The sequence below is a fragment of the Diorhabda carinulata genome, chromosome 1, assembly GCF_026250575.1.
Source record: "Diorhabda carinulata isolate Delta chromosome 1, icDioCari1.1, whole genome shotgun sequence".
Taxonomy (NCBI): Eukaryota; Metazoa; Arthropoda; class Insecta; order Coleoptera; family Chrysomelidae; genus Diorhabda; species Diorhabda carinulata.
This window is the reverse complement of record NC_079460.1, coordinates 6,568,852-6,596,264: the sequence shown is the minus strand read 5'-3', so window position 1 is coordinate 6,596,264 and position 27,413 is coordinate 6,568,852. Positions and strand designations below refer to the sequence as shown.

Below are 27,413 nucleotides of genomic sequence, written 5' to 3'. Positions count from 1 at the left end.
GCCCTCTGCAATATCTTCTTCCAAATAAAAGATTCATTTTACAAATGTTATCGCAGTAATATATTTATAGAGCCCTAACAATCCCTGTCACCGTGTCGGGCTATGTCTCCCGCTTTTGTGTGTATCATTTCACTCATTTCTGCAATGTTTTGTGAATTTATGTGGCCAAATATTAAGTCGTGTCCGTGACAGCCGGCAGCTACCACTCTCGAGGTATATTTCCTTTTGCGAACGCTTTCTCCGGAGTTTCTAAAACAATAAATTCTCAAAATAAATGTCAATGGTTTAGATGGGATTATTATTATATAACTGCTAACGCGAATTTCGCCTTATTACTCCATTTAGCTCATGAACTGATTCATGACAATCGAAAAAATAATCTAATTTTCATGTTATCCACAATAATGGATCCATATTTTTATTACCAAATTTACTATTAAAATTTCTCTATTAGAAATGTACAGATCCTGTACCGTAGCCGTTTCTCTTAGTGTCATTTAATGTCATTCAAATTGAAAGAAGTGAAGGTATTTCCTTGATGAATCTTTATCTGTCTATCAAAGCTATTTTCAATTTCTAGTTTCACAGATTATATTTTCGCTTCTACAGGTTTCTTCTTCGAAAGATCCCTTGCTTTCAATTGCAACGGGAAGATATGATAAGAATCAATGAACTGGAGTATCTTTTTTCTTCCCCACAGAATCTACATTCGTATTTTTTGCTAGACCTAATCTCGCCGAGTGCTTCTTGAAGTGGCATTTCCTGTGAAGAAGCTAATGAGGATGTGTATATTGGTTTTACTGAGAACTAAATATTCTGTTTAACCTAGCGGCATCAAAGGTTCGAAGAACCTTTTTGGTGGGATCAAGCCCGAACAGAAACCTCCAGATTGTTTCTCTTTCGGTTTTCTCCACAGAGAGGCTCCGATCCAATAAAAGACGTTCGTACTGGCAAGGGCCACTAAGAAGACAAAGTTATAGTTTTTGCTCAATATCCAAGAACCAACGAAAACTTGAATCTGAAATCTTGTGCATTCAGTTCATATAGGTTTGTACAGTTTCTGGTTATTTGGGAAGTAATAAGTTATCGTGGTGCAAAATTCACGAGTCTTCTTCCACATTTCCAAGTGTATAAAACAAATTAAAAAAAATATGTGAATACTAGACTAATTATCTTATATATTAAAAAAATTGATGATTTCCATTTTTTTTTTTCAATAAAAGGTATTGATGCACAGATCAGCCATCAACTATCGGATTTCATCATTCTCAAGTTATACTCAAATGCGATTTCCCCCTGTACATTACTTATGGGAGTTTTTCACATACACACGTTCTATCCTCAATATCTCAGGTTCTATTCAAGATAGAGACTTCGTTTTGGTTTAAGAACACTTGCTGAAACACCTTCTTTCTTTTGAGTTTTTGAACACTTAAATCGGTTGAATTGGAGAGGAGCTAGGCGCGGACATTCAATGTGGAGTTATGGATTTTTGTAGGTTTTTGGCAATTTTTCTACATTCAAAGATCTATATCTCAGGTTCTAATATAGCTACAGAGTTCGTTCTTTTCTATTATAATGATTTCTGATACTTATTTAATGAATTCGATGCGAGCGGATCCGCGGGTAAAAGCTAGTTCACTTTAAATTGATTTTCCAAGCATTTTTATTGTCAATTCACCAAAATCCCAATGTACTATTTATATATACATAGTATATATATTTATATATACAAGAGAAGAACTAAGTGCTTCCAGCTTTTAGTCAAACAGGAAAGTGCTAATCAATTTAAATGTGCCCCTGTCAAGCTTACTTTGGAAATAGTATCTACATAATAATTTTCAGAGTTATATATTTAGAGATCACATATTAAACCTGTACTTCTAAGTACTAATATAAAAACTCAACGCCTATGAAATAGTTTTATTCTTGTTATATTTTTAATTGCCACTTCACCAACTGTTTTTCTTTTTAAAATTTTTATATTGGTGTATTGGTAACTGAGTATATCTCCGCATATTTTCTTTACTATGTTTGTTCAAGTGAAACCAAGTAGAGGAATTGTAGCAATTTACAAAGGCTTTCAAACTTCCCTCCCTTCCTAAAAAAATAGGAAGAGAAATGTTCATATATTGTTCTCGTCACAAGCAAGATAAATCCAATTTATTAGAAGATATTGTGATAATATTTTAAATGAAGCAATGAATCAGATTATACATGCTCAATTATTATGGCAAAGAGGTTTTATTTGTTTATACTATAAGTTGAAAGCATATTTTGTATCTTATGAGTCGGTATAAATTACCGAATGAAAAGACATTACAAATTGGGGTATTCGTTGGGGTATATATTCTGCACCATTACTTAATTTATTTAAACACATAGTAGTCCGAGCCATAATATTGACCAACAATGTAGATTAATCAATTTCGTTTGAAAATTCAACTGAAAAATAAAGCTCCAGTATCATATATTTCGATTCATATTTCTAATTCACTTTTCTAAAAACAAATTTTATCGATCATAAAATGTTCTGTTTCTAGATTTAAGAATCGCTTACTTAAAAGTATCTCAAACCGATTAACTAAAATTCTACACCAGTTAACTTATTCTCAATAGAAAATATTCAGCTACAATAGCAGAATATTGATACTAAACTCACGAAGATGCTGCACTGTTAAATTCTCATTTACGTCATCATCCAAATATTCCATGAATTCTCATAGTATAAAATCATGTATCTCACAATGAGAATCTATTTAAAACCTACAAGCTGGAGTACAAATGCTTCATCAATAATGAAACTCGAAAAGTACCCCAAATCTAAAGGTAATTTAATGGGTGAACATCCTAAATTGAGGGTCCCTCAATCTATACGAGTCTTTGATCAATATGTCGTAGATTACACTGGAATTATTTTTGTAAAGGAAAATACTTTGCCTAACTCTAAAGAGTAGGAAACATATTTGAACAAATTAGAAGCAGTGCATATTGAATTAGTAAGTAACAAATTAAAACTATTATTATTTCATAATCTAATCTTTAGGCGCAAATAATGTCACACACAGGTAAACTATAAAGTTAATTCGAATTCTATCGTAACCGATGTACCACACATATTATGAGAATCGACTATAACAACATTTCATGTAGAACCATCTTATCCAAAGTTCCAATTTGTTATGGAGGAAAATCATTGACACAGATCTGGGCACAGTTAATATTCGTCACCTTACATCCCCAAGGATCTTACTAACCTCTAATCGCCACACGAACAGTTTATAATTTGCCCAGAGATACATAAATACAGAAATGTAAAATATTTTCGTTGTAAAAAGTTAATCATCGAATTACCTTTTATTCATTCCCACGGCTGAAACCATTCGGTATTTCTCCTACAGCAGGGATTCTACTATCTTATAAAATCATATACATGTCGTTGAGTTGAGTTAGAACATTTTTCTTACGAATAAACTTACCAATTTTACGAAAAAAAGTCAAATCATATTAACAACTATGACAACCGGAATGGCAGTTGAAAAACTATAATAAAACCTCAAAAGTATATTTCATAAGAAAAGTTTTGAAAAAGATTCAAAAAATAGTCTCAGTATCTCCATGTTAATGTAGGTGTGTATGTATGTGTGGATATGAGTATATTATTTTTTTGACTTACTTTGTATTTTTGTTTTGTACCCGCCCCTGTATATTCTCCTCCAGTCTATTTTCATCTGACCTGACATTTTCTATCGGCAATATGAAGGGGACTGGAAATTGGAATAAAAAAGAGTCAAGCAATCATAAAGGCATTTAGTTTTTATGAAACATTTAGCTGTGTCATTGAAGCGTAGCAATGTATACTATCAGTTTTTTTCTCATACGTCAGAATTCGTGAGTGTCACTATCAAGAAAATTAGAAAATATTAGCTCTTCAACGCATAAAATATTGTACCCAAAAAAAATTTTCAAATATTTAATAGGTACAAGCAAACTGCCTGTCATTCAGTTAAATATGAAAATGGAAATTTTATAATGAAGAATTAACATGATAAAATTAGAGCTTAGCAATTCAATTCAATGGAAATAGAAGTGAAAATAAGACTATATCTGATACTTTTAGTTAAACCCAAATATAAATTACTATCACGTAAAAAGAATTCATTCATTTGATGTACAAGTATTATGAAAAAAATTATGAAATTTGATTTAAATCGACCAAAAATTAACAACATGTATTCAAGAAAATAGGAATAAAAAAGATCAACGTTAACGTACGAGAGCTGGATATAAAGTATGAAAATCTAATCTTAGTAATGAAGATGCAGTTATCTAGGAAAAATCAGAGGGGTGATAAAGAAGTATAAATTAAACAATAATGACATGAAAAGTGAATAGACCCTGTAATAATCCAACAATAGAAATGGCTTAGAGATTTTGTAAGGATGGGTGAAGGAGAAGGCGTAACAAGTACGGTTCGCAAAATAGTGCTGAAATAGGGATATGCGACAGAAGAGAACAAGGCAAATGATTAATATATTAGAAGAAAACGTGCATTTAAAAGTACAAAATGCAGTATATATCAACTTTGGAAATGTCTATGGTTTATCACAATTTTATTGTATTAAATATCATTTCTGTTCAAGTTCAATTATTTATTTGCTTCTTTCACCTATTTACTGTCAAGTCCCAGCGTTCTTTCTGATGCTCAAAAATTTCTAATGCACACTCTATCGAATTTTTATTAAATATTGCATCAATTTTTATCAATTTGTTGTGTTCCAAAGACATTTTATTGTAACCTTGTTTTGAGGATGGAATGAGATTTCGTGTTGCATTATTAATTTGTTTTAATAATATATATAGAAATACACATAGTACTAGTTTATTGGCCAAATAATGTTAAAATATTTTAATACAAATATGCCACTATATGAATTCCACGTCCTAAAATATATTTTCAAACATAAAATATCACTTACAGATATTGTGTAATTGGTGTTATTTCTAATGAACAAGAATCGAACAATAGTGATGACAAACGATAACAAGTTATTACATTTCGGTTCGTGTAAAATGCAGGGAGTTCTAAACCACTGGCGTATTTCTAGTACAAGAAAGAGGTATTGCCGTTTATTTTAACGCCAAGCTGTTATATTGTTACATATATCGATTACTCAATACTTTTCTCACAATTTATGAATAGATCTAATAAACCTAGACTAATATAATTAACAATGTTGCACAGCTTTGTTCGAGAAAAACAAGATATGATCAAAAATACAGTGAGTGGATTTTTATAATGGCAATTACTTAAGCTACATGTATGTCAACTAATATGTCTCATACCCTGTGGTCTCATACATTTATAGGCTGAAACAAACAATTTTAAGTCTAACTCATTCTGGCTTCCGCTATAGCCGCTTTAGTGAGATCCTGTTTGCTGTGTCGGTTGTAAAGTATAGATCTTGAACATTAGTTATTGATCATGTAGAATCTGTAAAGATTTTTTGAAGGTGGTATTACTTAAAGTGGAAAGTGGGGATATGAATCATTAAAACAGGCTAGTACTACTCGATAGCTTAGTGAAGAACTTAAAATGTCGTAAAGGTGCGTGTAAAATATTCTAATAGATCACAAATGAGACTGAGTGAGTTCCAAATTGTCGCAGATCCAGATTTTATTACCAAAATGTTACTGGAGATGAAAATTGGTTCTATTTTTATAATAAGACAAAATCTAAGAGTTCTCAATGGAAACCAAAATAGAATTTCAATGTCATGATTCTTATTTTCTTGTGTGATTGTGAGAGCATAGCCAAACAAAGTTCGTTCCAAGGCGTAAACTTTGAATTTTACAATGTAGTTATGAAACGCTTACGATGTACGAAGAGACATGCCAATATCCGTGTGTTGGATGGAATCTATGTCTTCGGTTTTAAAATCGACTCTTCGAATTGATGAAGAAAATATTCAAAAATGGTAGACTATCGTAGACCCTTACACGACAATGGTCGAACTAAAATTTTTAGTTGATTTTTCGTATTTTTCAGTATATGGGATTTTTTGCTAATAACTGCTTGGCCTTAAAGCTATAGTTCTGTGACAGTGATAAACTTTATAGATATAATAGGTGTTAGTCATTGAAGAAATCACGTCTGCATATGGTAAGATTTACATATAATTTTTTCCTTTAGTAGATAACTTTTGTTACGGCAATGGTTGTAATGGCTGTAACTGCTATTGTGACTGCTGCCGAGGTTCCTGACAGTTGACTTTGCAACCCCCAGATTAATCATTCTCTTGCAAACACGTTATTCTCTGCATAAAGAGGGTGATTCACTTTCATATAAATTTTTGTTACATGGAAAAATCTAGTCCATTCTCCGTGTTCTTATAAGATCTATAATATTACTTTAAACGTAGCAATAACTGAAGTTAGTTGAAAGTATTGTTAGCCATGCCTATTATTTTTAAAAAAAGTGTATGTGATTATGAAGACATTAATCAAATGAGTAATATAAAACATTCGTATTAAAATAAATTCTCATATAATAATTTATTAAGTGAAATATTAATGTGATGTTAACAAAATAATACAAGGTAATAAGAACATATTTCAATTTTATATTGATACGAAGTTATTCATATCACTTATCAGAAATCATAATGAATGTGTTTTGATACAAAATATCTGATATTTGTTCCAAAATTGAAATTGATTCTCAAAGAGCTGGAACGACTTAAGCTGATAATCTATTTATGATTTTGACAGATTTTATTTTTTTAGATGATGCGAACCAGAAATAATTACACTGTGAACATAGTATAAATAGATATTTTAGACAATAATTGATATCATGGAATAGGTTTTTTTACTTCCTCTTAAAAGAGGCTATTTTCAGGCAGGAAAGAATTTTTCAATAGTACATAAACATAGTTCGCAAATTGTAAATAAAGCTGTTGACTTTGGTAGTATATTGTTGATTTGTAAGACATGTCAAAGTGTCTCATTTAGAACAAATTTAATATAATTTATTTCAATACAATTTCTGATAAATATGTACTTATATATAGAGTATTCCATTTAAAAAAGGGTATAGATTTAACTAAAGATGATATTACTGCACTATATTTAATACGTCTTTCGCTCTTCATAGCCGTAAAATAACTTATTTTCTTCTTAAAATTACCTTGTATTTAATTTCTAAATATGGTACAAGTCACAAACATTGCCAAAAAACTTCATAGTATGATTAATCCGGGTATGGCAAAACAAATTGTGTGTATTTCTTTAAAACAACCAATTCTATACATTAAAAAAATGTCTATTATTGAAAAGTGTATAGAAAATGGAATTCAACAGTTTGCTTTTTATTTTACAGCTGGTACATATCAGAATTTTTTATTTTATTTTTTAGATTAAAATGAAATCTGTTCAATGCAACTTATGAAGGAATTCAATATGGGTATGTTAACTAAATAATGTTTAGCAATATTAAAACGTGTTGTACAAATAATAACTCTATTAAATCCATATTTTTTGTCTTTTTAACATTCTTTTAGAAGTTTAACATGCCTGTGTAATACTCATAGGTATACGTTCATGCTCCAGTAATAAGACCATCAATATGCTGTTATGACATAATAGCTGTTGTAACAACCCTCTTAGAGTGGTGGTAAGAACCCCTATTCCGAAGGAAACAGACATAAGATATGCAAAGAACGATGTTTGTTTATACCGTATAGTCCTCGTTGTCGTATCTTTGAGCAGCATATGTAGCCATATGTCACGGTCTCGCGTTATCGGATCACTTTGCAGAAAATTGCTACGATCCTCGCCAATCTTCTAGAGAAAGAGGATTTCATGTGCTGAGAAAAAATAGAAAGGGACGGAGAAAATTTCGTTAGCACGCAAACTAACATGGAAAGTTATTTCACCGGAGGCAATTTGGTGAAATAACTTTACCACATTTTCGACGCGCTATTCATGGGTTAATTTTCAGACTTATCATTTTATCCTTCTGTTTAGGCATAATTTTCTAATCTTCTGAACATACAACATGACAATTAATGAATCAATGAACTCTACATTCAGAAAGTATATTAAAAAGATAATTAATTTATAAAAAATTAGCCTCCAGTTAATATTTTGTTATAATATACGTAATAATTTTTTTTTCTATAAAAAATATGACATTTGATCATTATCTATACAGAAATGTAGTTTGGGATTATTATATCCATAAACAGCACCAACTTTATTATTTTTAAGTACGAAATTTAAAATTTTCAAATAACTATATATTCATCATTCGTGATTGAAATTATGTTCATAGATATAAACTTTGAAAATAAACATTGTATGCCTGAAAAAATAATTTAAAAAAATAAAAAGTGGTTACATTGATTAACTGAAAACTGTGATATGTAATTATATAATTTTAAGTTAATATGATTAAGGAAAAACAACGTCCAAAACATTTTCTCCTTAAATATTGAACATTCTTTCACTGATAAATCGTCTTGAATTTATATCTCTACAAATCCTGACTTTTCGACCTACGAGTAATCCTTTATCAAAATATTTTCATTTATTGAAAATAACTGATACTCTAGTTAAACTCTTTGTTTAATATTTCAAATAAGGATGTGATCTAATCATCAAATTTGCATCAGGCCACTTTAGAAGAAATATATTCGAATAGTACCGGGTGTTTCAAAATGAACAGTGGAGTTTCAACGCTACATAGAATTTATTGAATTAAATCAACCGTTATAAATGATATATGAAACGAAAGTCCAAATCAAACAGTTTTATATAAAAGCCTACATTGTTCAGTGTTCTTCTCAAATGTTGATCAGTATCTCTCAAGTAAATATTGCCAAGACGACTTCAGTTCTGTTTCTTAATTCGGGAAGGTCAGCTTGGAATGGGGACACCAGAAAATTTTCATGGTAATGGAGCATTTTGTCAGACAATTTGGCATGCTAGCCATGCTTCAATAACTGCAATTTATGAAGACTTACTTGTAAGCATTCCAATAAAACTCCTAAAACAGTTCCTATAGGAATTACTAATTCACATCTAGTCGCCTTAACTATTTATTTGAACTACGCTTTCTTACGAATAGTGGTGAAAATATTGCGTGAGCATGTTCAATGGAGCCGAAAAACAAAACAGAGTTATTTTTTTTATATATCAATATTATAAATATTATGAAGTCTTAAAACCCCGCTATTCATTTTTAAACAGAATTACTTCGTTTGAGAATTGCAAAAAATTGTTTTGTTTTTAATTGAAAACTAACAAGAAAATTGAATATTGGAAATCATTGCATCATTTTTAATAACATATGAGTAGTTACCAAGATCAAAGAGGAAAGTAGTCTTGGCCAACGCATCTCCTGTTGGTTGGAGACTGGGAACTGTAAATGTGTAGGATCCGTTGCCATTAATATTTGCTCCAAAAAGAGAATCCTCTGAAAAAAAACGTATTTGAAATTATTCACTAATTTCAGTCATATTTGTTTGTAAACAAATATTCTCAACAAAAAAGTTTTAATTTCATAGGACCAGCTTGTCTTCTGTTCAGTTCACAAACTGTCTATCAAAGGACATTGTATGATACATTCAGAGTTATCTGAAGAATATAGAAATATATGGTATTCAAAATAAGAAAGTTGTCATTGTTCTATAAAATGTAGTTTTTTGGGCTACAGTTCCGCAGATTCCCAACGTAAGTACATATAATTTATATAATATTTATTCGTGTACTTGTAATAAATGAATTTTTATTATCCTATAATATTAGAAATTGGAATTGGATAGTCTGGAGCCCAGACTATCTTGTATGCGTGATATTATTTGAGTAAGTTCCATTTAAAATCGAACCTGTCCATTCTAAATTATTCTTGAGAATATACGAAAAATGTATGTTTTAATGGGATATCACGGAAAACTTTATCTATATAATAATCATCTGATGATGTGGGACATAAGTTAATTTACTGGAACCTAAAAAAAATTCAACTATTGGGTAAACATTGAACTACGTTTTAGATGTTTCTTGGTTTGTACTCGTTTTGAAATATTTGTATGTGGAATTTAAACGCCGCCTTACAAACGCCTATGATACTCAACGATCAGGGTAGTAACACCAGAAAATATGAAAAAAGTCTCAAAAATTATGATGAATAATGAAAATATCCCCCGTAATTTCATAACTTGATTTTAAAATTTCAATGCTAGGCTTCCTCCAGATAATTGAAGTTCCTTTCTCACACTAGTCGATTTCTATACCGATTTTTAAAACCACAATCGTCAATACCATATATTAGAGCTTGCGATACAGTCAAATTATATCGCGAAATTAGAAACACATGGATTTATTACTGAAGGTACTGAGAACATAGCAATAATGATGCTTGTTAAGAGCCAATTAATTGGATGACAGTGTTTTGAAGTGAAAGTACTAAACGTATTTCAATAAAGCTGATAAATCCTGAAACCTCCTGTGCGTAGATATGATAATATTCGTTGTTTCCAGAAATCATACCAGGTTAATATTGATGCTGCGAGTCAACAAGTGCATTTTGGAATTATAAAAAAAATCTCACCGGAATCATAAATAACTTACGAGCACGATTCAACAAACTATTTATTTGGTTTCTAAATCTAAAACTTGTTAAACAGTAAAAGTAGTCGAAACGTCAAAATTTTTATCTGCCATTCAAAAATTATGAAAAAAAACTAATTTTAAAACAAAACTAACCTAAAATCAAGACGATTTAGAAAAATAAACATATATGAAATATCTAATATTATATATAACTGGTTTCTTATTGGGAATGTGGAAATGAAACACCAAAGTGGACTAACTTTAATATATTTTCCGAGCTTATATATATTCATCGTCTGGGAAATAATTGATTGAGATTTGTGGTGGCTTTAACTTGTATCAATTCTTGTGAAAATTTTAAATTCAATATTCAAATATTCAAAGAGGCCGCTCATAATATAGCTGGCAAAGACTTCATTACAACTCATATATATATATAAGCGTTTTCTTAGTGGGAGCGTGGTGATGAAACACCAAAGTATACTAACGTTTATATATATATATATATATATATATATATATATATATATATATATATATATTTCTTTAATTTCTTATTTCTTAGACCTTTTGAAACACTTTTGAAACACCATATATATATATATATTTCTTTAATTTCTTATTTCTTAGACCTTTTGAAACACTTTTGAAACACCATATATATATATATATATATATATATATATATATGTGTGTGTGTGTGTGTGTGTGTGTGTGTGTGTGTGTGTGTGTGTGTGTATGTGTGTGTGTGGAATTGTGGTAATATTAAACACTACCTCTAATATATTTCCGACCATTCGAATACTTATGAATTCATCCTCTGGGAGTGAAATTATGGTCAAGTACAATATAGAAATGTTCATAAAAGTACAACAATGAAAATGACTTACATTAATTATTTAGTTAAGATTTGGGACGTTTTAAATTTCGTTTTTTTCTTTTCAAAGGCATTAAATTCATCGGTTTGAAAAATCAATATTCTAATTGACGCTTGACGCTATATAGAAATATTAATGTTATTGATTGTGGTTGTTATAGAAATAGTTGTTAATTTTCATTAGTTAGATTATGGATGGCATTGAATTTCATAAGCTAGATTAGTCTAGGTTGACATTATATTTATAGGTTAGTTGAGATTTTGAGAAGTAATTAACATCAGCTCTGGATGACGTTGGAGTAGGCCTTTCTATAGCCAAAAACATAGATGGTAGAGCATAATCTTAATATAGAGACGCACAAAACAGATCTCTTTATGGTCAAGCCTAAGTAGATAAGTGTCCTAATCGTAGTACACTAAGTATGAGACAGTCATCAAGGCATTCGCGATAGTGACAGTACGGTCCTGCACGGTAACTTGAATATTATATACTTTATAATTTTCACAGAATCTTCAATTGCAATTCACTTGATCATCTTGGTTGAGTATATCTTCAATTCTTTTTCACAAACCCAATAATATAATCACATCTATCATGTTGCCAATCCAAACTTATAAACCCATCTCGATCTGACAACTCTGTTTTCCAACTGCTTTTCACGCATAATTCTGTCGAAATATCTGAGGGCATCATAGCGAGGGACGAAGTAATTAAACATCATGGAACTGGATTATCTTTATCATAGTAAGGAGTCATCTGTACCTCACATACGTGCAAAACAAGGAAGGGACACTAGAAAATACTTGAACAACGACTTTGCATAACCCATTATTGAATTATTACTTGTAATGTAAATCTCTTAAATATATATTTCATTATTATTATTTGATTTTTAAACGAAATGTTAGATGTAATGTTGAAAATTTTTCATCAACATGTTACAGGTTATTTACTCCGAGTTGCAGGATTTGAGTCTCCATTACCTTTTTAAAATGACTTTGAAATATCGATGCTAAGTTCACATCCATTTCACAAGTTTCACTTTCTGTTTATGGGTAATTTTTTCCAAAACATTATACATTTTAGCTTACAGGCACATACCCCTATTATATAATAATATTCCTATCATATTTTGATAAAGACTTGAAGAAAAGTCGAAACGCCAAATTTATCTTCCAAAAATTATTAAAAAAACTAATTTTAAAACAGAAGAGACCTATAATCAAGAACATTTAGAAGCATTTTGATAATATTCCGATATATTGTATGCCAAGAAATTTTCCTATCAAACACAAATTATCCGTAATAGCTGTGGACTTAGTCACCTGCTTTACTTTTACTCAAAAGTTCCTCATATAGTGGGACGCCGTAAGGTTTATACCTCGGAATCCAGGGCCAGTCAATGAATCTTTATATAAACGTTGGAAATATGTTTTAATAGTATATAGAAAAATGTTAAAAAATTTTATGCGCTCTCAATTTTTTAATTATTATTATAAATAATTATTAGTTTTTTGGAGTTTTCTTTCATTTATATTAGTTTAAAGTAATATTTTAAAAAGAACAACTATTACAAACTTGATCTTGAATCTGTAGGGACTGCAGGTATACCGATGAAGATTGGGGAGGGGAATAGAGGGGATAACAGCAGCTGTTGGTTATTGTTAATGCGGGCCCTAACAGAATAGTACACGTGGTAACTTGCTAGGCTTAATACGTACCTGTTGCTTTGGTTCCGAAAAATATTTATTATAGATTTTTGTTTATTTACAATTAATGTTTATATTATTGTGCAGTGAGCATGATGAAAGTTAATTACTGAACATTACTGAGTTTTACAAAATAGTGGCATAGATAGTAAGTATTTGTTTTTTATTTATAATACATGCTTTTAAAAACAATTATGAATATTCAATTGTATATTCTATAATAAATCGATGTTAGAAAGTTAGAATGTAATAGTAAAATTGAATAATATAAGTCAGGGGTGCTCAAACTTGAACTACTGGCGATCTACCTCAATATTTTTAGACTACTTACAATCGACTCTGAGAGGCTGCAAGTATGTGTGATGCAGGGTTGTCGTACATACACGATACACCCTACCTACCTAGGTAGGGTGTACCGTAGCATATATAGATATTAGCTTTCTGCACAATATAGGTACATTATTTTAGTCAAGGTTTGGGTTAGGTTTAGTTAGGTTCTTCTCTACAATATCAATGAAAAAACTACAAACCAAAAGAGTTACATATGGTGTTAAACCTAACTAAAGAGTGGCTTTGGATGTTGAAGCGTGGCACTGCATGTCCTCAGCATACTTTTCATAAGATGGTACGTAACCACTGAGTGCTAATCTCAAGCATGACATATGATCGTCAGTTAGTCGATTGCGATATTTTGACTTAATTATCTTCATTTCAGAAAATGCAGACTCGCACAATTAAGTTGACCCAAACAATGCCGTCAGTTGAAGGGCGATTTGCCTTAGATTCGGATATTTATCTTCAGATATAAAACACCAGAAATTTGTATCAGATGCTGTAGCTTTGAGATGTATATCTGATATAATCTGCACCAACTCATTTTCAACAGAACATGAGCTCATATTAAACTGACTTGCTATTTCAGTAGCTAATTCCTCAATGTTTTTACATGAAAAAGGATAACTCATAAATGATGCTATATTTTCCAATTTACTGCAATCATAAAAACGCATTTCGAATTGTCCCAAAATATTTGATAATTCAGCCTCATACGTATCATAATTAAACTGAGGAATCCTTGCTTTCAAAGACGGAAAATGTTTCAGATCCTTTCTTTTCAGTTGATCTAACATAAGTTGCAATTTACTTTTGAATGCATTTACTGCGCTAATCATCTCAATAATAGTTTTTCCTTTACCTTGAAGCTCCAAGTTAACGATGTTTAAGTGCATTGTGATGTCAGTCAAAAATGCCAAATCAGTCAGCCATTTTTCGTTTTTCAAAATCTGAGTGTCATCACCTCTTTCGTCTAGAAAGAGCTGTTATTTCGGGCAATAATTCTTGAAACCTTTGTAGGAACTTTCCGCGACTCAACCACCTGACGTCTGTGTGAAGAACTAAATCAGTGTGTTCAGCTGACTCCCTATCTTCCAACTACAACTGAAAGAGCCGCCGTTGCAAGCTACGTGCACGGATGGAATTCACAATTTTTGTTGCAATACCCATAATTTCCTCCGTGTTTAAAATTTTGGAACACAAAACTTGTTGATGTATAATGCAATGGAATGAAATTTTTTCTTCTCGAGGTCTACTCAAAAAGCACTCGCGATCGACTGGTCGATCGCGATCGACCGTTTGAGCACCCCTGATATAAGTCATTAATTATGATATAAAGGTTAGTTATTAATATTACTAATATTTGTTGTTGCAGCCTCGTGTCGAAATGGGTGAACCATCAAGTAGTGATAGTATAAGCAAAGATTGCCTTATTTGTGATAAAATTGGATCTAGTTCTGAATCAATCTCTGAACTAGAAGATACTATAAAAGTCACTAGAGGCATATCAACATTAAAAGCTGTTTCTGCGGAAAGAGCGGATGGACTTTAAATTCTCGCGAATTTGTCTACGTGCATTCGGTATGCATACAAAAATATATCAAGAAAGGATGCATTAACTCTCATTTAAAAAGAAAGAACACCGCATCAGCATGCTCTCTACATAAAAAAACTTCGAACGGCTACTTCAATTGATTTTGATTGGAAAAGTAAATGACTTTTCTGTGAAAAAGAAGCAGATGGAATGAAGGAAAGAAGAAAGTCCAAATCGTCAAGACAACAAATCAGCTACGTCACTACTTCTGATTTCAAGAAAAGATTACTGTAGTGTCCGAAGATGTAGATGTTTTAGTTTTATTGACTGCGCACTCACCAACAGACCGAGAAATTTATTTTCGAAAACCATCCAAAGGCAAAATACCGCAAATAACGTATTCTAACTCCTCTAAGAGTTTGGAAAAAATATTACCTAAGTGTAAAGAGCATATTCTGTTCTCACATGCATTCACTGGGTGTGACACGACATCAGCTTTTTTCCAACGTGGCAAAAACATATTTGCAAAAAATTTTTAAATGCGAACAGACTTGCGAAATTTTAAAAGCTGGTGTTACATGCACTCTTGCTTTATACGGTGCACCCCAAAAAATAAAACATCTTAATACGTTAAGACATAACTCTTTTTTGAAAGCAACTGCTAAAAATACCTGCGTTAAACTGCCGTCGTTACCACCTACTGCAGATGTCGCTTTTGAACACTTTAAAAGAGTATTTCTGCAAATTCAAACAAGGCTCGAAAGAGAAATATCACCAGAAGAATGGGGTTGGAAATATGAATGCGGAATATTGATACCGCAAACATTGACGCAGCGACCAGCTTCGGAATCTTTATTAAAATTTATTTTTTGCACGTCTAAAACAGGATGTGGAGCATCTTTTGGGTGCAGGAAAAGTGGATTAAGCTGCACTGCAGCTTGCTTAGAATGCAATGGTGACAGCTGCTCTAATCTTTCACCTACAATCTACATCAACGAGATCGAGGACGACAATAATGAACTTTTTCCCCCTTCCGCCTCTCATTTTTCAGTAAATTGTTGTTAAAAATTTAATAATTTAATAATGCAGTCTAACTCTTGATATATAGATTCATTGACTGGCCCTGGCTTCCGAGGTTTTACCATTTTTATGCCTTACGGCACTCTACTAATACTAAATATTTACTCGTTAAATCAGTTTTTAAGCAAATATTAAAATCAAATTTTGTTTATCATATAAGCATATTATAATAAATTGTTTACTATCTACCCTTATTTTTTATTACTGTTATAAGTGTTCAACGGGGGAGGTGCAAAGGGTGAATTTAATATAAATAATTTAGTTATCAAATAGATAAGTATTTCCATATTAACAGGTGTGACACTTAGTAATCATTAAGGTGCAAATCTTCAATAGAGTTATTTGAAATTCGCAATATTCGTTCATAACGCGAATTGATATTCCTTTACTTTCCTAATATTTTCACATACTTTCGGCGACCAGCCCGGAGGAATTCATTATGAAAAATACTAATTGAAGACTTTACTGTAATTAACCTTTTATGTCCGATGAACAAATAACACACAAAAAGATAGGACAGCTTTGGTATGGGTGAGGATGAGAAGATCATCGTATCAATTATATGATTTTCACAAATATACAGGACAACCTTGGCCCATTTAGTCACTAAAAGAGCAGATATGCCAGTATTGAGTTCATTCTAAACACATACAGTTGACAAATTTCAAATTTATGATTATAGAGCCTAATCCCACTTGTGTTCTTCGGAATTGGTGAATACAACCAGAATATGCTACACAAGTGTATAAGACTTCTGAAAATAATAAGAGTAATACTGATCAATGAAAAATGAATACCAAGTAATATCTCACCATGTCTTTCCTCAGCGATGAACTTTGACAAAATTATCACATACCTAAAACAAACAGAAATATACTTAAAAGTTTGAATGCTGATTTCCTCTAGGATAACAAACTTGCCAGTCACATATTTCACTTGTGTTTTTAATTTTCATAATTAACAAAAACAAACTAGCACAGCTTTTGGACGATAAGGTAGGTAAATGAAGTCGATCTCGTAAAGTTAGTACAGATCGCGATAAAAAATGTTGCAAACAGGTGGAAGATGTTGCATTTTTGTTGGATCAACTAAGTTGTGTCTGATTACATACTTTCAACAATGTTGAGCGTTCATACCAAGATCAGTATTGTTCGAAAAATGGAGGAGATTGTTGCTGTTGTTGCATGTGCTGCGTTCATCATTATTGCTGCAAATGCTGAGAAAAGTAGAAAGAGGAAGGGGCAGAGAGACACTTTCAAATAACAGAACCAATCATGGAAAAAATTGATGCTTGAGCCACTTTCAAGTGTTTTAGCTCGCTCTGCAATTTCGTCATATTAGCGAAATCGATTTCCAAGAACTTTTGTATTAAGTTGCCCCTAAAATCTCAACATATAATACTGACTGACGTGCTACTATTTCTTATCAATCGATTACTTGTTCTTCTTCTACTTCGCAAATATATTATAAAAATAATGAATAATATGCATAAATAATAACGTATATAGCCTAAGTACGTTGTTACTCTATATTAGTAGGTTTATACTTTAGATAACCTCAATAGATGTTGCCAATACGTGTTTCGCGTACAGATTGAGCGATTTTTTTCATTTGGAGTGGGATAAACAGATACAAGTAACTGGCATCAAATCTATTTGATACCATGCCGCTCGATGTTACAAATTGTTGGGATATATTTTGTCAACAGTGTTGGCAACATTTTGTATCTCGGCTGTACTAGCCTTTAAAAGTTTTTCCCTTTAATAGCTCGAGCTCTCCTATCATGTTTGTGTGCTTCATGCAGGCCTTTTCCTATTCCTCTCCTTTATTAAGAAGCCACGTTTTTCTCCGCAGCTCACTGTTGGTTTTATTATTGATTTGTATAGCTGTAGCTTCGCCTTTCTGGAGACTTTTATAGCATTCAGCGCTCCTAACTGTTTACTACTACTAAATAAATTTGAACTTGCTCCAAGTTCATTGCTTTTTCTTTGTTCAGTTGTAATGTCAAAATTCTCATTGCTCTTTTCCTTTGTGGTGTTGTCATTCCTTTCAAAAATTATTAAAAAAAACTAATTTTAAAACAGAAGAGACCTCAAAAAGTCTAAGAAATAAAAAATTAAGGAAATATATATATATATATATATATATATATATATATATATATATATATATATAGGAAAAGATAAAAATGAATATTTTCAGTCACTTCATCTAAAGTTTGCAGCTATTAGAAAGTGCTGCTAAGACTGGCATTGTATTCTTGTGTTCTTTCTCATTTCTTATCGCAAGTGATTTATTGGTTTTTGAAATTGTTGCACCCCAGTTATCTTTTTAATTGGAACTACCACCGCCTGCCAGGATTTCTGTGCTAATAGTCCAGGAAAATTCTATTGAACCCAGTAAGATTAATCTATTATAGAAAATATTTATATTTCATAGAGGTTGTATTTACCTATAGGAAAAACATTCTTTTCTCTCAATACGTCAGTATTGAATAAATGATTTCGACTCAAAAGAAAATTAATCCTAAACATATGATGTATATCAAATGTAGAATACTTAAAATCAAGATTATAGTGCTCATTTCAATGGCTAAATTAAGTGTTTTAAGTTTGAAGAAAATTTGAGGTGTACCTCACAATTCAATTGTTTCGAGTTTGTGGATTCACTTCCAAACAAACAACGAAGCGAAGTGAAGAAAAGAATGTTAAAATACAATTGATAAGAAAAGAAAATGTGGGATGTTCTACTTGAAGTTATAGACCAGCAGCAATCTCTAATTGCTTATTGGCTACCATTTTAAGTTAGAAAAAATGTTTGTATAGGAAAATAGCTATTCATTGTGGCTTTCGGTTTTTTTAAATTTTCCTAGAAATTCATAATATGATGAAAATGCTCTATATTATCGAAATTGTATGTAAAATTCGGAAATAAAAAAATAATTGTTTATGTTTAAAATTAGGCAGATGAAACCTACTTCTGGTATATCTTGAAATATGAAATATTATATCCGAAATGAATGCAATCCCGAACCTACAATTTAGCAATTATATTACCTACTATACTCTATATACAGAGCATATTCCACAATTTTTCGAATTATCTTGTAAATATGAAATAGGAGTCCCTAAGAACATCGACAAAATATTTCAGTAGTCTAAAATTAAAAATTCCAAAAGTAAAATACTTTTAAAGAGACATAGAAACAGTGCCTTGGCTATCAATTAAAATCGTAAATTCTGTACATTTGACATACACAGTACGATCATGATTTTTGAAACTGGACAGTGTAGCGAAGATATCTTTTGATCGGTGGTGCGCAAGGCCACCCTCGTGTCGAAGTTGTTGCCGCTGCTGCCGATGGTGTAAATGCTTAAGGGCCATACTCCTACTTCTGCTGCCGTAAAAAGTCTGATACTAACATAATTAAAGCACAAGCACTGTAATTTCACTTAATTAAATTCCCTTTTTGGCGGACTGTCGAGCAAAAGTAGCGCCACACGGTAAGGGAGACGCGATATGAACTTTTTCCAGCCAATGAGCATTAAAACTCTGCATTTAATTTTATCAGAGATCTAAGAGAAGATTTTTAACCATAAAAAGAAGAGCAACTGATTCTATTTAAATCGTTACACTGGAAAAAACGATCGTTTCTTATTAGTTAAACTTTAGTACAGCCAAATTTTCAATAACACGAGACGGTACAGAACTATCCTAGTTAAATTTCGAAAGAATTTCTCTTTGGAAAGATGAATATAGTAATCACTTTTACTTACGTGGTTTCTATTAATATTTATTTTTTATGGTTTCATAGTATTTACAGATTTTCACAGTAGAAGGTGTTGGTAGGGATATATCGAGAACCACTAGTCCAATTAATCCAACTTGACACACATTTTAGAGGTGGCATTTGAGCTTCTATATTTGTGATAAAAATTTTACTAGTGTTTTTGTTGTGAACGGTTAAAAATCAGTGAAATTTATAAGAGTAAAGTACGCATATAGGTTGTTTTCTATAGAGATGACGCATCATAAACATGCAAGATGCTGTACTGCTGAACTGATATAGTTAGAGAAATATTTTCTTCTCTTTGGCCAGTCTCTTACTAGAAAAGTCGATAGAATTTTGATACTAATCGAGATAGGTCGGCATTGTGCATAAATGCACATCAATTTTCAAACAGTTTTGGTGTCACATGAGTTGACCACACATTTAATTAACCGTATCGAAATCTGCGATACTTCATTGAAACGCCAAGAAATGAAGCCACTTCCCAATATAAGAGCGTTTAATACAAACGATCATGTTCAAAGCGTGGTGTAGTGACAAAAAGGACTACAAAAAAGGATTTATATACTATGAAGCTCTGAAATCTAGTCAAACGGTTTATTCAGTACTATACTGTTAACAATTGATCAAAACTCAGGAGGAAATTCGAACGAAACGTCCGGTGTTGATCAATAGAAGGACCCTTGTGTTCCACCACGACAACGCTAGGATACACACATTTTTTATGACAATTATTTTAAAAACTTATAGGCGGTTAAATGTGAGTTGGGGTTTAATTGGGAATAGGGTATAGGGTGTAGTTTGTCTCAAATCAATGTGATTGCATAAAAGAGAGAGAGAGACATGCTTTATTATCAACATATTGTTAAAATTTGTAGACAAAAGCTTGTAAAAACTAAAAAACAAACATAAAAATAACTAAATAAAGATATAAATAGGATAAAATTTCTATCTACAGAAGAAAACCACCATGAGTAACAAAATTATAAGTAATAGTAAAAGGTAATAATTAGTAAATAAGTCCATAGCAAATCTAAACCAGTATGCAGCATGTCCGGAATTGAATATTGTTATTAGAATAGAAATTATTTACAAAGTAGAAGGCACTTTCCAGTAAATATGCCCTCAAGTTATTGCGGAATGCGGGAAAAGATTATATCGATTTGATTTTGTCAATTGGCAAGTGATTGGTTATTTTTTTGCATTGTAAAATATTGAACCCTTCACTAATTGTGAACGTAGAGTATGTAGGTAAAGGTCGAGCTCCACGTTCCTAAGTGAATAGCCGTGCAACGATCTCTCTGAAATTGGAGGAGTTTGCTTACGAATTAGACAAACGGATTCAAATATCAATAAGGAAGGAAAAGTCAGAATTAGTCTAGTTTGGAAATATTTAAAAAAAATACATGTTATAAATTCGTTGGCTACCAATGAAGCATTCACAAATTTACTAAAGATATTTCAAGCAAAACTATGTTAGCCAATATTGATTATATATCCTCTTTCATACAAAATAAACAAGAAAGAAATGTCGTTATAGCGAAAGCAACCAACATTTTAACTAACCACATTCATGAATCCAAAGAATCTTCTGTTTTTAGAGATTTATTGTATAAAACCAAAAATTTTCTAAAAGAAAATCCAAATTTAATAGTCATTCCATCTGACAAAGGTAATGTCATAGTCATTATGGAGAAACAACAGTATTTAGATTTATCCAAAGAACTTACCTACAATAATACATCATACACAGAATTTAATAATGATCCAACTCTAAAAACAACTAATAATTGTAACAAATTAATAAAAAAAGTTCTTAACAAAAAACAAATTGACAAAGACACCCAGAAGAAATTAATAAACGGTATTAACTTATTATTAACTTATAACGGTATTTCTGCTAAATTCTACTGTTTACCAAAAATTCATAAACCTGCTCTATCAGCTAGACCTATTATAGCATCAATTAACGCTCCCATCGAACCTTACAAATTGGTAAACTGAAATTTTGACTAAATCTTATGATTATTATATGAAAGACTTGTTTAAAATCAAAGAAACTTTTAATAATATGTATAATACATATTACTTATATTGTATTTGACCATAATTTCAGTCCCAGACGATGAATACATAGTATTCGAAAGCTCGGAAAATATATCAAAGTTAGTCCACTTTGGTGTTTGTCGTTACAAGTGAATTCACATTGATGTGATGGCCGATTTTGACAATTTACGTGTCCAACGTCAGTGTGTTGTTTCAAATATATACTCGTATGTTCGAAAAACGAAAATTCTGAAATTTGCTAAGCTGCAAAAATTTTCAGATAAACATTGTTTATAGCATTATTACACGCTAATTTTGATCTTATATATTAATTTCAAACGAAAACTACTTCATAATTTTTCAATTTGTAAAAGATTTCAAATTGATTGAAAATTAAACGAAAATGTACACTAATAATTATTTTTGCATGAAATTTTCTTAGTTGATAACGGTTTTTCGTTTTTGTACTGAACAGTATAGAAAAATTACATAAAACGCACAACAGATCATTGAATAAGCATTGCTCCAATCCAATTCTGTCAAAACATACAAGTTCCATATAAAAACGCGATATATCAAAGCCTCATAAAATGAACATTTCACATTCATCATATGGTATAGTAGGTCGTAGAGAGTTATTTTCACCAATAATCAACATCCAAAGAGATAGAAGAATATATCTGTCAATAAAAATATCAATGAATATCAGCTATCAATATGCAATAAATTCTTCAATTTTTTCCAATAATATTAGCAATAATGTACATATTATCGTGAATATGAATTTGCAGTTGGTTGTTACATTTATCTATATAAATGAATTTAACGTAACTTAAAAAATGAATATCATTGATACGAAAAAAAATTAGTTATATAATAATTATTAAATATTGAATACAGTTGAACAGTCTGTAAAAAACACGTCAAGGTCAAATGTCTTAATCGATTAGAAGAATTAATTATATTTCTAAGGGTTCAGTTAGGAAATTATGACTAAGGCGTTAAAGAATCTGAAACTTTTAAAAAGCACAACTGGAGGAAAACCTTTGATTTAAAATGTTCACAAATGAAAAGTGAGATTTAAACTGACAATATACAAAAGAATGAGCATTTAAGATGCCGGTATGTATTTGTATATGTTTGAATCAAAGGAGAAATGACGCTAATACCTTTGTCAGTTGGTTGTTATCTATTTGTATGGAATAAACTATTGGGTATTGACCAAATTTTAAACACAATATTTTTCCTGGAGAAAATGGTTGAAACTACTTGGAAAGTCATTGACCCTTATGTAAAAAAAATATTAGACGATGCAAGAGGTCTAAGTCTAAGAAATAATATATTAAATCATTCAATTAAAATTCAATAATCAAAATTACGTTTCAAACCCATAAGTTTAATATGTAAAGTAACAAAATTTAAAACCACCGCAAATCTTCCCAATTATTTCCCAGACGATGAATGAATAAACAAAAGTGAGAAATTTGTGGAGTCAACCTTTTTCATTGAAATGTAGTCTCGGTATAAACGCCCTATAAAATTTGTTTCAAGCTTGATCGCCGTGACTCGGACGAAAGATGCCAGCTGTTTTTATTAGTGAACGTTTACCCCACATTTCTTGTAACACGCAGAATTGTCCATTTATAATTTTCAGTGCATAGGAAAAGAACTAATTCATCATTTATCCTATCTTATCTTTTTCTGAAAAATTTGGCCGAACTTAGATCCACCATACCTCACCAAAATCAACGTATTATAGTTCTGGCAAGCTTATAGTGTCCGTTTTCTTTGATAATGGTGCAATAAGATACGAATGTATTACAACTGATACTGATTTCCCATTCACCTAACCTTGTTTTTTTCAAAATAAGTTATCATGTCCAAAGTAGTCCCCTTGAGGAGCTTTACACCGATGGAGCCGTTAAAACTACCCTTGAAGCAGCAGTGGAAGTTTTCAACACACGTGGTTTTTAAATGCTCGGTCACAGTTTTTGAAAGTTCTTCAGAATTTTCAAATGACATTTGCATGCGTCGAAGGAAAAAATCAAGAGGTCTCCAATTAAGACTGTAAGTCAATGGCAATCTTATCAACAAAATCAATACATATATTTCTTCGATTGTCCTTTTATTCCATCGTGAGGTTACATTACAACATTATTTTGCCAAAAATCTTTCGCAAGTACAATTTGTCAGTCAAAATTTAAAGTGCGGTAGAAGGGTTTAATAACAATTGTTCACTTATCATATTGCAACGTTTCGGCCTTTCAAAAATTGGGAAATGCCAGGAAAATTTATGCTGTTGATAATGCTTTAAAACTTTTATAGTCTTCTTCCAAATATCGATGCTCCATTTCTGTAACACACAACTCGACTGATTTCAATGCCAAAAATAATGTGTTAGCTGTACTGAGTTAAGACTCGGACTGAAGAATTAGAAGGGATAAACAACATTGCCAGATCACCGACACTACTTTTGGTCTTATTATTTTTCCCATACACGTCGTTTATATAGAATCATTAAACTAGTGATTCCCGAAGAAGGTCATCATTTACTGAGAAAGAAAATGATTTTCACTGTATTTCGCTGCAATAGTAAAATTATACGAACTACTTCAAATTGCTTCTGCCCTTATACTATACTTTGGATGTGAATTTCAGCAAATGTTATTGATTCTTATGAATTAAACTACTTCTGAACATCTCGACTTGTCAGCCGATAAATATAAATTTCCTGTTTTAATCAAAAAGAGGACCTTTCTATTTAATTCCAACATTTTAATCCACTTAAAATGGGGCAATAGTCTAAAATGCTTGATTTAATGAAACTGAAATATGATGTGAGTTATATGAATAAATTCATAACAGTATTTAAAATGAAATGATGTAATTACGCAATTTTACGGGGAATTAAACACGATTTTGTATTCAAGCGGTGTCGTTACTTGTTAGTGGTCGTGGTTGGTTGTAACGAGTGGTGGTGTCGACACGACGCTTAGCCTCAGAGCGCTACTCACAACGCGACGCCAACACGTACGCTTTAATTGCACTCTGATGAGAACGTGCGATTTATTCTTGACTACTGATGTTATTGCAAATTTTATGCACAAATGTGGCTAATTGTTTTTCCTCCCATAAATCTCAAACATTTATGTTATTTGCTGTGGTGATGATTTATTATTTCTTTATGTTGTAGTTGCTTGAGAAAATTTCTATTATTTAAATTTCTCAATTGAAAAAACAATATGATATGTAAATTCATAAGAAAGTTGCATGTCGCATATTATTATCATTATTTCTAGAAGTTTTGTACACTACAAAGTAAAAATAAGATTAAGCTCAATAATTAAATATTCAAATTTGCAAAATTTAGATTAAACAGCTACGCAACCCAATATCTTCGATCACAATTTACCTTTTTATATTAACAAGAAAATGGATGGATATATTCTTAAAATTTGTTGGATGGCCAAAACAAGAGAAAACTAAGAAATTCTTGGTACATACTCACGAGAAAAGTCAATAACATTGCCGACAATTCCATCGAAAAGAAGAAAAAAATAGAAAGAAACAACGTGAAATAATACGTAAAAACCAAAATCACGAATAAAAAATAAAGATTTCAGTATTATGAAGACGACCTGCTTTCAAGTTAGTTCCAGCAGGAGGAGTTATATTTGTTTTCTGTGGGCTCACTAAATATATTTCAAAATGAGAAAGAAGCACTCTCACTACTTTAAGAAGCCAATTTGTGGCTGCTTATAGTAGTTGAATTCTGGACGGGATGAATTATATTACACATTTTACTTGGCCAACACAAAAGGAGCAAAGAATCAGTGAATTTCAGTTGTAGTATAACATTTCTTTTGCTATGTTTTTCTCAGTTGTGATAAGTCGTAAATTCTCTTTTAAAATATTTTTTGTCGCCAAAAATAATTCACTTATATCTTGAGACAAGTAAATGATTATTCTATTCAAAATCAAATGTTTATGTCCAGTAATCGAGTGAGACGCTGAAGAAATGCGAAAATTGGTAAAGTTAGCGGCTCGTAAAAAATCTAATGAAAGTGAAAATAACAAAGTTACCAAAATTTAATTAAAAATCAAATAACCCAAGTTTTCCTTTTCTCATAATTTTTTCCACATTTTTCGTTCATTGTTATCTTTATTTCAAGATGGTTTGAAAATTACGACGGAAAAAGTTGTAGAAAGACCAAAACCACCACAAAAGTGATGCTAATGGCTCTCTCAACATGATACAATGTAATTACACAAAGTTGGGTATCATTTTGTGGCTTGAGTATTCATTCGCCTCAGTCACCGTGGACACCGAATACCAGTGACGTAGCTAAAAGGGGAAATATAAATATAGATAATACAAAGTATACGGGAATATAAACAGTATTAAAACGTAGGTTATGATTGAGGGACTTTGAATGTGCAAATCATATTTTCGTATCTTGAATATCAAATTATCCATATAAAATTATCAAAAATCTTTCATCCATACTGCGTGGAACCACACAAAGGCCAACTTCTGAAGGTGTTTTATTGTGAACAAATTAAACAAGTAAATTTTATTATCTCAATGATGATGATAATAATATATCTATGTATTTCCAAAGGCATTCTTGATATTTGAACACTTAAACATGAAAATGTTTAGGAAAATGTCCAGCGATTAACCTCTTTTAAATTAATCTTAATCCTAATAGTGCAGTGGCAAACAGTGAATTTTGAAGAAAAAGTGGCAATTAATGATAGAAGCATGGAAATTGGTATGTTGGACAGTGATACCTGAAGAACATTTTAGAGATCGGAAGACTCTCGAAATTCGCCAAAGAATGAAAAATTTTTGAGGTTCCACCCCCCATGAAAAAGTGGGGTGAGCAATTTTGACGTTCTTAGAGGCGATTTTACATATTTTGACCCTCCTGAACATGAATATATCATTGCTTTCAAGATCCGACCGAGAAGTGCCCCAAATTTCAAATCGAAATTTTCCCCCTTTTTCTGATTTTTGTGAAAAATACGTCAAAATTGCGATTTTTCTTCAATAGACCGAATACATTTTTCAGGATCGAATTTTCAATACGATATTCGAGTAGTAGAGGCCACATATAACATATTAACGTATATATGAGGTCGATATGTCGAAGTGGGGGAAAACAGGAGGACCGTAAGTTGCCTAGTTTCGAGAATTTTTCATGATTTTTAGACGTTTTTTGAATATTTTCTTCTCTGTACGAAATGTGAGGAATTTTGAAATATTACAAATAGTAGATATGGTGACTAGAGACCTCGAACAATGAGGCTATTTTTTATTGAGCCTTTTACTACATTTACATTTAAGGAGGCACAATTTTTGTTTTTTTTTAGAACATATTCGATGAATATTCAGTATTGGGATCAATTTCAAAATCATCGTA

The 27,413-nt window shown here is 31.3% G+C and overlaps 1 protein-coding gene across 1 annotated transcript in view; it reads right to left on the bottom strand.

Annotated features, from left to right (window-relative positions):
• Nucleotides 1–27,413, bottom strand: part of LOC130893474 (E3 ubiquitin-protein ligase RNF220-like) — a 159,224-nt gene that overhangs the window by 107,536 nt on the left and 24,275 nt on the right. Inside the window, exon 3 of the mRNA XM_057799650.1 lies at nucleotides 9,365–9,478. Within this exon, the coding sequence (XP_057655633.1) occupies nucleotides 9,365–9,478 (114 nt within the window). The remainder of the gene's footprint in view (nucleotides 1–9,364; nucleotides 9,479–27,413) is intronic.